Consider the following 13,207-nt stretch of genomic DNA (forward strand, 5'->3'; position numbering starts at 1 on the left):
AGTTGATTTTGGAAAGAGGGTGCAGGAGGGCCGAGGGGGAGACGATGGACTTGTAATGAGGTTTGTGAGTGCAACTGCCAGAGGAGGGTGCTGTTCACCTCAGAGGTGCAACAGGTTGCGGTGTCACTCGGTCACAGACACACAAACTGCCTGCACAGAGGGCGATTAAACGAAGCGGGCAGTGTCAGCTGCTGCTGTGGGTCACGCGTGTTGGTTTTAATCAATGTAAGTGGAAATGTCAGCTCTGTGTGGCAGTAAAACTCGAAGCTGAATACAGTAAAGACGCGTGTAGACCATCTGTATCTGTGTCAAGTCTCTTCCAGCAGTGACGCCGGTCCTGCTGCTGTCTGCCATCGCTGCAGCAGCACCAACTCCTGTGTGCAACCTTTCAAAATATTTGATATAGAGCTGATAAGTTAAACCCAAAGCCCGTCAGTCAGCTTGTCACCAGGCTATTCTTGCACTTTCTGACAGCTGAATGGGCATAAAATACGCTCCGGAATGATTTAATTCAACAGGCAACGGGTTTAATGTGAGATAATTACAGTGTCTACATTATATCGCTGGAGTGTTTTCAGGTTAGGGTCACTTTATTTTACCTCATCGCCCCCCTTGGTGTCCCCATGTTAAAAAAATATGCAGCGAAAGTGCCCTCTATAGTGGATAAAACATGATGGGCACCCCCTCAATGGAGAAAACATGGTGAAGTGCCCTCTCTTCACTATAAATGCATCACGACTGTCTCTGCACCGGTGCTGTTTTATATATTTGTTTTACATCGTGAGTCTGCCGCTGGACAGATCTGTGGTTGGCAGAAATGTTAGCGGCTAAAATTGCACCCTGGCAACTGGCCTGTTCTTTAGCCCCTTTTACACAAAGAAAAAAAAAATGGAAAAAAATGTACAAGAAAAACAAGGTGATATAAGAAGATGCTTAGAAAAATCAGATTTTGAAAAAGTAACATAGCATAAAGATAACAAGAAGAAAAATGTTTTTTTTATTTGTGTTCTATACAACAAAGAGTAAGCACACAATGGCAACAAATATATATCTTAAAGCAACATTATGCAGAAGTCGGCATTTTGTGTGAGTGTCTGAGTGCAACACCACTGTGATAAACACAGATCCCAGGTCTGTATAGCAGGCAAGTGCACACATACGGCCCAAGGGGTGCTTGAGCCCCCGCCCTTTTTGCCGCGTATTAAAAAGTGCCCTTTTTGTGTGTTTTATTTTAAAATGAATAAATAAATTCCCGTTGTGCAAAGGGATGTCAAAAACAGAGGTATAAAAAAGAGTTAATAATAATATGATAGCTGTCTGTGTGGCTGTTTATCTGCCACAAATCTTAAACTTCTTCCAGTTATTGAGTTTATTGTGACTCTGCTGTTGTAAACATCGTTGTTCCTACTAACAGTCACAGTAGTCATTTCTTTGTTTTGTCACATCTTTAGATGTGTAGCATGTATTTCTAGTTTGCACTTGCCCTCCAATCAGAGCATGTGAGCGGAGCTGAGCGGCGGGAATTTCCGCTCCCTGCTTACGTGGGTGTTCGCTCCTTCGCTCCAAGTCATACCAGACAGCTCCGATCAAAGACCGCTCTCCGTTCACCTAAAATTTCATTCGCTCCACGCTCGCTCAAATTTAAAAGAGGGAGCAATTCCTGACATTGCACCTATATGACCTGTCTGCTTGCTTTTCGAAATATTTTACAAACGCCATCTCTCAACGAATGGCCTCCTTGAAGGCACACGTGAGTCTGTGTGGACTTGTGCATGCCCTAGACTCGTCGAGAGCGGTATCGGAGCGGAACTGGAGCGAAATGGAACTATTGCTCTGGCCTTTGGATTAAAACCCGCTCTGCGCTCCGACTAGAGTTCACACGCTCCGCTCCCCGCTCGCTCCGCTCACATGACCTGCCTCCAATAAATAGCCTTACAATAAACCAGTGTTGCATTGCTTTTTAAGAGTTGCAGCTGAACTGCATGTTTTCCAAAGCTTTCCGAAGCTTAACTTCTGCCAGTTAAAGAGAAGAAATTGATGAAAACTTGATGAATTAATTTTTCTAGCAATTTTGGCTTTTGTTTAATCTAATATTAGTGACAAATATTTCACATTTATTTTTTCCTGGAAATAATATTGCATTTGTCTAACAATCCAAATATTTGATCAAATATGGCCTTTTTTAAAATTGAACTAGTGCAACATAACTACAGTATAATCTCTAAGACTAAGGAAGTTAAAAAAATATCAACACATCAGCGCTCAACTTACCACGACTATAAAGTCAACATACAAAGAGATAGATATGTTTATATCTGACGGCTCACACTATCATGATGCTCTATCTGTGAGGTAGAGCCACACCCTCCCACACCATCAGTGGAATCTAAATAGGCCGCACACACACATACACACAACACACACACACACACTGTCCGGCCCACCATGCTGGTAGGGGGGTGAGGGCTGATCATATTACACACTGATATTAATAGCCACCCTTCTCATTGTAAACTAATAGCTGACATGATCCCAAACTGTCTCTGAGTCTCTCCGTCATTCCATGTCTCCATCTTTCGTTCTCTCCGCTCAGATCACTTCTTCCAAAATAATCTCCACATGCACGCCTGACGTATGTGTGCAGAAAATATGACATACATGACACTGGTGTGTCAGCTATTACACTTGACAGCCTGCAACCACAAACGCTCATGTTGTATAACCTTACCAAGTTTTATGTAATGAGCCGATGGTTTCTAGATTCCTCTGATGCAGATTTAAGTACATGTGTGTCTAAACCAATAGCAGTCATCAGATGTTCTTCTAAGTCCTATTTCAATGCTGTTTCCTCGAGATCTTCTTTTTTGGTAATTTAATCAATAATCAAGGAAAAACTAAAACAGATATAAAAAAACAACACAAAGATTTCTTGTCAGTCTGAGCTGTGGGATTATTTTCTGCACCAAACTGATGTTTTTATTTTACAATCATTCCCCCTTTCTCTCCGTAGATTCAGTACATGTGATAAAAAGTGAAATATCTCCATGACACAACTCAAACAAATCGACCCTACTGAAACGACACAGTCAGTGAGTTTCATTGTGAATTAAAGCAGCACTCTGTTTTTAAAAATGGGTCTAGATTTTGTTTGTATTGTACTTTTCTTTAATTTACAGTCAACTCTAGGAAAACTTTAAGCGCAACAAATACAGAAGAGGTTTAGTACCTCTTAAAAAATCTAAAACAAATACAATTTTCTGACTTTTTTTCAGAATTAAAGAGAGTATAAGGAAGCAGACTATTATACATACATACATATATATATATATATATATATATATATATATATTGAATACTGAAGAAAAAGTAACTTACTGTAGCAACAGTACTTGAAATAAATATGTACTTATGCATACTTGCGGTTCAAGCAAATTACAAAACTGACACACGGCATTTAAATAAACTATGATCCATCTACGAGAATTTTTCTTTAATTTCCTAAATTGTAACTTTGCATGACTGACAATTCCAATTCCATTCTGTAACAATACAGACAACATCCGCTGTAATTCAGACGCACAAACGTCAGCAAGACTCTGCATCTCCGATTCTCTCCGTCCATCTGTGCCCACCGAGCACGTCTACCCTCTGACCCTCTGCGTGGTCGCCATCTTGTCCACAATGTTTCCCGCTGAGGCCTTATTTTTAGCGAGAGCCCGACTCCACTGCAAAACTTAATATGGGAATGGCATCTTGGAGCTCTTCTTTCCTCAAGCTCTCATCGTACATCCATCCATACCTTCAGTCCTCCAAGACACTGAGCTGGTATCCGTGGCTCTCCGAACACCCAACACAACCGCTGTCCCTTTTCATAGCCACAGCTTCAAACAGGTGGCCGTATGACCCAGGCCCGCCCCCCTGATCCCCCCTCCCACCCTTCTTGCTCTAAGTCCTACTTTTTTGGCAGCCCCTCTGGTTTGTGCATGGCTCTTGGACGAGTGGGATCTCGCCTACTCCCCCTTTCTTCGTCAGCAAAACCACGTGTAGCTCTTTTTTAAAGGGAGGGTGTCACTGTCAGACCTGCTCTTCTCTAGCGGGTGGGGAAAGAAGGCAGACTTTGTTCCTAACTCTCCCTGCTTGACACCAATTTGCCTTAGGGACAACGTTAAACATCTAAGGTGTATTTTTTTTTTTTACCCCACTTTGAGAAGAGGCGTTCTTGCGTCCACCAGGTGCCGATAGCCATGAAGTGGGGCTGGGTGTTTTTGGGGGTCTTCCTATCCTTGGGGACCCTGTCCTGGGGGGAGACGGGCTTGGAGATCCCAGAGTATGATGGCAAAGACCGTGTCCATGACCTCACCGCCAAGAACTACAAATCCGTCATGAAGAAGTACGACGTGATGGTGATCTACTACCACAAAAATGTGGATGGGAACCGCAGTGCCATGAAGCAGTTTCAGATAGAAGAGCTGGCGTTGGAGGTGGGTCTCCGCCAAAGCATGACAGTGGATGGATCTGTGGCCCATGTGGGGGAAGGGTCACGGTGGGAAGAGGGGAAGGAAGGTAAGGGTTTCACATGGAGAGTTTGGCTCCAGTTGGGGGATTCTTGGACGCAGTCGTGGCTTTCACACTTTAGGGTTAAGTGAGCATGAGACTGTTGACAGGTGAGGAGGAAGGCAGTTGGTCACGTTGAAGGGTTCGTAGACACTTCAGGTGTGGCATCCTGCGAAGTCTGGCTGGATGGATGCTGACCTGTAGGATAAAGGTGGGGATGATTTGGGAACAGGAGGAACAGGAAAGAGGGAAGTACTGAGAGGGAATTCTATGCCAACCACATAGTCACTACCCACCATCTGAACATCAATTAAGCCGTGATTGGGTGAGCTTGTCTTGAACACAACCTATCCAGCATACGTATTTACTATTATTAATAATTATTAGGGTGTATTGCATGTGCATATATTAATTTATGCCCCACCATTTGCTCCATGAACGAGGGTTGGGTACACTGTATTTGGTAGCAGTCTCAACTGGAAAGCTTTGGCATCTCTTGGTTGAACAGTGTCTGAACCTCCCTCCTACCACACCTTTCAGATGTCAGGATTGGGGTTGAGGGGGTTGTGTTGGTGTTGAACAGGGTTTGAAACAGACAATCCCACAATGAAGACACTCATACTGACTGTATGTAGGGATTTGCCAGGTGTGTGGTGGTGAGAATGTGGGCAGTGTTTGAAACTCTCTCTCAAACTCTTTGGTAAAACTTTTAACACAACTTACTTTCATCAGTGCAACATTGTGAATGTTTGGTAGACTGCTGTCACTTCATGGGACAGCAGACTGTTCACCCTGCCTTTGAGTGTGGCCATTTGGAATAGCTATTAACATGTTTGCATTTACACCATGTCCAGTACACCGGGACTATCACATCACGTCGAACAGTCTGTCCACATTGAATCCCTGAAATATATATCTCTGTTACGTCATGTAAACAAACCATGTTCCTGTCAGCTTTACACTGGAGATCAGTGACATGAATTTTCAAATAAAAGATGGGTGAGTTTGCTAAAACAGCTTATCCCTCTACATCTTTTACCCTTAAACATAGATTTAACATTTTATTTTGTGATTTATGGATGTTGCAGGTCCAGGTGCTATTTGCACTGTGAAATATCGAAACATTCAATCCAAGAAGAAATCCACAGAGACAGTAATCAGAAAATCATCAGTCAAACGAGCAGTCAGGACTCCCGTAAGGTTGTGATGTCACAACTTTACAGTCTCCTCCCCCAGCATTGCCAAGATTGTTAAAACTACCAAAGAGCTGATGTAGAAATTCGGTGGGTGGTGCCTGCTCAGGCTTGTGAAAACTAACCAATCAGAGCCGACTGTGCTGGCCTTAAAGAGACAGTATCTTAACCAGAGCATTTGGAGAAAGGGTGCTGTGTCAATGGACGCTATGAGAAAAATAATGTGTTTATTCAACATTAAAGTATGTAAATATTTCCTAATAGACACTTAAGATAAAAGTTTAAGCCTGAAAAAACAAAACAATATGGGAGCTTCAATCTGCTCCAGTGGTGTTACTGAGAAAAAGAGTATGCATGTTTATTTACTGGATTAAATAATCTAAGGGACTCTTTACCAGTCGTTCACAGTGGATGCACCTGGGCCCCACTGTCAGCCAGTGTAGTCACCACAGCAATCCTCTGCCTGTCAGAGCAGCAGTGTCTTCTTACAGAGACACAGTGTACCTTACACTAGCCTCCATAAGTCACCTCTGTAAATAGCCCCGGACAGCCCTGCATGCTTAGCAAGAGGCTAAAAGCCCTCCTGGGATGGACAGCGAGTTTAGGGCCATATCTCACCTCAACTACTGCTCCCACTGCTCCGTCAGCTCTCTCAGGTAACACACACTGTACTGTTTTGTGTTACTACACACCCCTCCGGGCGCAGGCTGAAGTCCTAAACCATCATTTACACACCCAAGTCATCGGATCAGATCAATTTCCTCTCCGTGCTGCCAAGTTGTGCTTCTTGGCTTGAAAAAGAGATGCTTGCGGGAGCAGGTCCCTGCTGGACTGTGACTCCGTTAACTGACTTCCTGCCAGTTGTGACCAATCAGGATTGAGAACAGGAGGTGCTCGGAGGGGATGCTTAAAATAGCTGGTCATTACCACCTATGAATCAGGAAGTATGAATTATTAAAGTGCAGAGCTCAGGGAATCAGATCTAAAATGCCTTTGTTCAAAGCTTGGACCTTATGGGATGTATTATTCATCCATGCTTCTACTAAGGGATACGATATAGAAAGTTTATGATGCATATTTGGCTGTGACTAGTTTGTGTGACATGCTAAAGCTGAAAGTCTGCTGACAGTCTCCCTGCTGCTGTTTCTTTGGGTGTCACTAACACTCTCAGGCACACTGGAGGGTAAATTTCTATATTTTTAAAACCACAGCTTCGTCTTTGACACCCAGAATATAAAAGAAACAGAATAATTCAACAGATGAGTATTTCCATTACCATATCTCTCTATAAAAGCAAGGAATCTCTGTCTGTCGGTCTGTGTGTGTGTGTGTGTGTGTGTGTGTGTGTGTATTCCTCAAATATCTCTGCGGATCAGGATCAGACTGACCTGAGAGTTTCAACACGGCTGCTGCGTGGTTCAAGGGTGTGCAATTTCGCATTTGCTTGGACTGCAATGATACCGTTAATAAATTATTTCATAAATGCTTTCAAAATTCGCGGGCATTGTCCACCGGAGCCACTACAGTCACGTGCACACCAGAACCAATCACTGCACACCGTGGCCACGCGCGCACCAGCGCCAATCACTGCAGAGCCCACCGCGACCCCCCACCTTAAGAAACAAGCAGATTTATACCTGCTGCGGCGCGGGCTGGACCTGGATTTTGCCGGCGGTTCGGTCCCGTTCTGTTTGTTGCATCTAAACTGACTGTTGTGTATTAATGAGACTAAAAGAGTCCGGACCGAGTCTGTTCGGGTCTGAGGAGATCCGGAGACGCGCGGACAACAAAGTGGAATCAAATCTGTGGATGTTCGTGTGTAGCTAGCGGCCCACCTCCCGATCGAGGCAACGGACCGGACTCACCGTCACGTCCAAAACCGGACTTGGGGTAAATAATGTCCGCCACGCTTTTTCGCGAACATTGCCATCACGTTTGCTTTGTGTCTGGTGCAGGAAGAAACGGTAAAAATGGGCTTTTGTCACGAAAGTGTCCAAGCAGCAAGTTTGGTTGTTGAGGAACAGGAAGTTGTGGGAGGGACGTAGGCAGATGAATGACAAACAGCAATACTGAGAGTTGAGAGATTTGTGACATTTAGCGTGTTTGGAGTGTATAGTTAGTGTGTTATGTAGTGTTTGGTGTGTAGTGGAGTCGTTTTTTTGTTAATGAGTCAAGACAATTAGGAGACTGCTGAATGAGCATTGCCTGCATTTAAATGTAAATAGTTACATGTAACTTTGTAAATTTTTAAGGTGTATGCACATATTTAGCAAACAACAATTTATATTTGCATTATAAGTAATAAAAAATGGTTTGTTAAACATATTTGTGGTTTTCACAGTAAAAAAACCTAACTTTTTCTACTCGGATTTTATGTTTTTTTGTGATTTTAGGTCCATTGTGTTAATACAGTATGTCAAAATAAAAATGTAACTGTACAGTCACATGTGAGGTTGTGCTAAAAAAGTAATGACACCAAGTAAATAGTTTTTAAGGGGAAATATAATGGCAATATCAAGAATAGTCAAAAACGGCCAATTATACCCTGGAATATCGGATTTCACAACAAACCTAAATATCCCTGACGTCCCACCTTCAAACACAGCCTCATTTGGCCATCCATGAAAAAGCTGCTTAACCTCCCACTTTTCTATAGGAATACATTTTTCTTACGGGCACTGCACTAGTGTAGATAATTTATGCTAATGGATAAAAACTCAAAATATCTCTTGGTCCATCATTGGTGGATAGCCTGTGGGGCTACTAACATGTATTCAACACTGTATATTATGATATCAGCAACATGCTAAGTAACGCTAGTATTTTGTGAATTCTGGTTAATTTCCTGGTTTGATATGGTCATGATATTTTAGTTCAAAACATAAAAAATTAACTAACATTATCAATCGTGCAAAGAGACAACAGTGTGTTGCAGAGGTTTCTCCTGAAGTCAGTAGGCTAACTAGCTAGTCCCACCAAGTTGTGATACGACGTTTTCTACACTACGTTTCACAAGCTCTCTTAGCTTTTTAGACTATTAGAAGAAAATAAGCTCACAAAATGTCAAGAAATTCAATATTTTGACTCCCAATTTCCTTTTAAGCTCGTGGTCCAAGCAGACTCTCAGCTAATAAGCTAATGTTCCACTGGCTGCACAGCTAATTGAGCTAACTCGGCAGCTGGTGGCTACAGTTTAAAAAGAGCAATGGGAAGGCAAAAAATGCAGACAGGACAGATACCCTGACAGGTAGCGAAACCTCGCGGTGTAGTGATACTGTGACACACATCATCAACAAACTCAGCATTTTCCACTTAAAGAGGTTGTGCGATGAGAAAAGAGTCATCCAGTCACTCCTAAAATATGTCCAACATGTCACCTCTGACCCCAGCTGGAGTTGTCTTAGTCTGTGAAAAATAATCCAGCACAGCCCGTCTTCACCGCTGTGTTAGGATAAAGCAACCTCCCCATATTGGCTGTGAATGTGCAGTACATTTTAAAATACTGTTGAAATTGTGTGGCCTATTTTGTAACACTCAATGAAACAGGTCAATGACACTTTGCGTGCAGGTCAGTGACTCTGCTGACAGAAATAATTCCTTCTTTGAAAAAAACAAAAAAAAAACACATGAATATTACATTTTGGTTAAAGAAACTATAAGGTGGAGGTTGTGGAGCCTCTGGGAGCTGCAGCAGCAAGAGTTGGCATGTCACGTCTGCAGAGTAATTAAAGTGTCAGGTTATAACGGCCACCTTGAATGGATATGATTGGATGTTACTAGTCTGCTGACGGCCACACGGCTGCTGAATGAGCCTGTGACTGTGGAGCAAGATTGAAACAGCTGATGCCACTTAGGGTGCTTCATTTAGTAGGACAAACTTGAATTAGAGGTACCAATACACTATTCCACCGACTGAAATAGAAGTCGTTACCATTATTGTTTTATTTATGTACAGTTTGACCACTTTATTCAGAGATTATGTTTTTGTGCGTGTGAAACTCAAAGAAATTTAATCTATGAAATCTAAGAAAACAGAGAAAAGACACAAATTCTCACATTTAAGAAGCTGGAACCATGATTTTTTGAGGAATTTTGCTTGAAAAACTTGAAAACATTGTATATAAGGATTATTTTTCATGTTATTCCATGATTATTATATTGTAATTTCTATACTTTTAGTGGCAGCACACTCTAACCTACCTATTCTACATAATTTCGATTTATTACATCACCAAATATCACTGCTGATCACAGTATACATCTTATGCATTTGTGCAACATTTATGTCTTTTTTTTGTAGTTTCTGTGTTTTTACGCTTTTTCAACAATAAAAATGAAAAAAAAGACTCAAATTATTAATCATCTATCAAAACAGTTAAAGCAACATTGTGTAGAAATTGGCATTTTGTGCCATTTGGCGCCCCCCACAGTTTCCGAGTGCAACACCACCGTTGTAAATACAGATCCCAGATCCCCTGTGACCACTACAAACAAAACTCACCACGCCATAACAATGTCATGTGTTGAAAACGTGTAGATGATTTTGAAGCTGCGAAATGTTACATAATGTTGCTTTAATGTTTCACGATCTCATCAGACCTATTTTATTTAGAAAACTGAAGCTTCTCCCTCCTCAAGAAAGTTTGACATGTATAAGATACTAATTTGTAGGTTGTTGGACTGAGACAATATGTGTGCGTGAGCTTCCAGACAAGCAGAGCATGTTGATGGGAAAGATTATTTATAAAGTCTTTCATAATGTTTTGAATGTTAAAGACATGCGTTGTCATGTGAGCAGCAACAGCAGTCCTCCTCTGCTGTTTCCCTCCAACAACTTGTTAATTTGGAGGCGGCAGAGTGATATCTTTTTTAGGGAGGCTCGGCGGCGGGGGTTTAACGCAGATCTCGCCATGCCATTTTTTTTCCCGGTTCCATTTAATATCCAGCGGTGTAATCACAGGTGTCGAACATTCAATCCGCGCAAAGTGACAACAGCAATCTGTTTAATGAACTGGAAGTGCATTTAAGAGGCAAGGGGATTTGACAGTCCTGATGAGTGGGTCTCGAGATAGACCCGCCTCACCTGCAGCACTATAGCCAAAAATATCCCCTCGTTATTATGACTCAGTCTTTAATCATATCTCTGGATGACTTCCGCTTCATAATATTTGGGCTAACAGGCAGGGTGCAGAATTAGCAACCAGACGCTGATGGCTGTGACCAAATGAATTTCTAATCCTGAGAACGCTTTATTCTCTCTCTGTCTCTCTGTTTGGACTCTGACCTTTGGCATACTGCATACTGTAAATGCCCATACACATCAATCACTGCCCTCGTCGCAGCTCGAATTGCAGTGATCTTTCAGTTGCCACCGTCTTTACCGACATACCACCCCTCTCCCCCTATACGCACACGTACATGCACGCTGTTGCCATGCTACCCTGGTTACCATTCAGTAAACCATATGGACGGATCCTTTCCTTAATGTCACACTTGTCTACCTGTGATACCAAGCAAAACGAGAAAAACATGTTCTACGGAATAACTTTTCTTATTTTTTGAACTTCCTCATGCATCAGGAACAGTAGACTGTACATTGATGTTATAATGGTGTAAATAAACCAAGTTAAGACAGATTTTTTGCCTTTAAAATTTAGTCATACAGCAAGATACAACTCAATGAGATATGTAGCACCAGTGAATATATGAGAGGCAGGGGCGGATAAAATAAAAAGGAGCACCACCAAACAAAAGGGTACTGAAAGGGCACCCTACAACGCATTTTGTCATGTTTTCACCATTTGAAGGGCACCCTAGAGGACACTTTATTATGTTTTCTCCACTAGAATGGCACCCTAGAGAACACTTTGTCATGTTTTCTCCATTGTGAAGTCCTTAACTCCAAAGATGGCTGGTGGTGGTTGACACATATCTTGCTCCTTTCCCCCAAAAGCCAATCGTCTGCTTTATCAAAGCTGACCCGACGAACATATCAGCCAATCGCGTTGTTGCACTGACTTCAACAGATTTGGTTAAAATTGGTGGACATTGACAGGAATTTTTGATCTATCATCAATTTATGGTCTTCCCATCAGCCTCAACTGTGCTTTTTCTTCTGTTCTGCATAGAAGCTGATGGCAACAATAGTAAACATTGTTAGCATGTTAACATTTCATCATGCTCCTGCAGTGTCTAACTCCTTACAACATGGCTCCACAGACTTTTGGATTTCCACGGCACTATGAAACAAAACATTTCATGATTTTATCTTTTGCATTTATCAGACACTTAGGGAACAGCGCAGTGACTGGAAATGTAAAAAGAGCCGTAATTCATTGATCATTATATTGCTACAAGACACCCCAAGCCACAGAGAGACACAGATGGAGTTACAGGGCCCTGGAAGCATTCCTGTAAGGAAAGAGCTGAAGGAAGAGACTGCTCGAGGGCTGATTATGATCCTTTATTCCCTGTGAGGTTGCATCACATTATGTTAATACCTGAGAAAAGGTGTCTCAGGCACACACAAGGCAAGCCAACACATAGTCTCATAATGTGCCGGGAGTCTTCATGGTTCGAAGGAGGCTCCTGCTTTGTCTTTTCTAATCTCCTTCCATCTACCGAGAGATCTGGGAAAAGGTCAGACTGTCGCTGTGGTAACCGTTATCCAAACTGACTGTCGGAGTGCTCCTCCTTTCACCGGCACAATACATTTCATTCTTACATTTTTAATGGCAGCAGACTGTATTGATGGAAGAGAGTGGGGATGATGTTGTCTGTGCTATTTCAGGTAATGCTTTTCAGTGCAACGGCCGCTGATGGATGTTCCTCTGGCATGAATGAAGCCAGAAATTGAATTTAATAAAACGTTGTGCCGTATTACCAGATGTATAAATGCATATAAATGAGATTTATTCTTTCAGATAAATGAAAACGACTTTGCTTTTTTTTTCTTTTCTTTCTTTAAAAAACATGTCTGTATTGTATTGTTCAATATCTGGATGTAATTCAGTGTTTCTAAAATAATTCTTTAACAACTTCACCAGATATTGTATTTTGAATAGACCCTAATGGCATATGCAACATAAATATACATTTCATAATTTACTTGCTATGTATTGTTGAATATTTCAAATTACATATACTCTGTATATATTGATAAATATACCTATTGTTGTCATTTTTTTAAAATATGGTAAAATATATTTTTGACAATTTTCCAAAATGCAAAGTTCATTTCAAGAAAAAAAAAACAATTAAAGTAAACATATATATTACAATGTGTTAAAAAAAAAGTACATTCATAATATTTTGACACATGTTCTTGAAGCTAACTTAGAATATAATAGTGTGTATTGTCAAATATGTTTGGACTTTCCTATTATAAAATGTGTTTTTAACGTATGATGTTATATTTTTCTGTATATTCAAATATATGCTTACGCCATTTTCCACATTTC

The 13,207-nt window shown here is 41.4% G+C and overlaps 1 protein-coding gene across 2 annotated transcripts in view; it reads left to right on the plus strand.

The window, feature by feature from the left end:
* The first annotated feature begins 3,961 nt into the window (after window positions 1-3,961).
* casq1b (calsequestrin 1b) overlaps window positions 3,962-13,207 on the plus strand; it is a 34,720-nt gene continuing 25,474 nt past the window's right edge. The window contains exon 1 of one of the 2 annotated variants that reach the window (XM_030430517.1): window positions 3,962-4,481. In XM_030430517.1, the coding sequence (XP_030286377.1) occupies window positions 4,245-4,481 (237 nt within the window). In that variant the 5' untranslated portion in view covers window positions 3,962-4,244. The remainder of the gene's footprint in view (window positions 4,482-13,207) is intronic. The other variant, XM_030430516.1, reaches the window with a different exon arrangement.

Source organism: Sparus aurata, chromosome 10 (genome assembly GCF_900880675.1).
Source record: "Sparus aurata chromosome 10, fSpaAur1.1, whole genome shotgun sequence".
In the NCBI taxonomy this organism is placed as follows: Eukaryota; Metazoa; Chordata; class Actinopteri; order Spariformes; family Sparidae; genus Sparus; species Sparus aurata.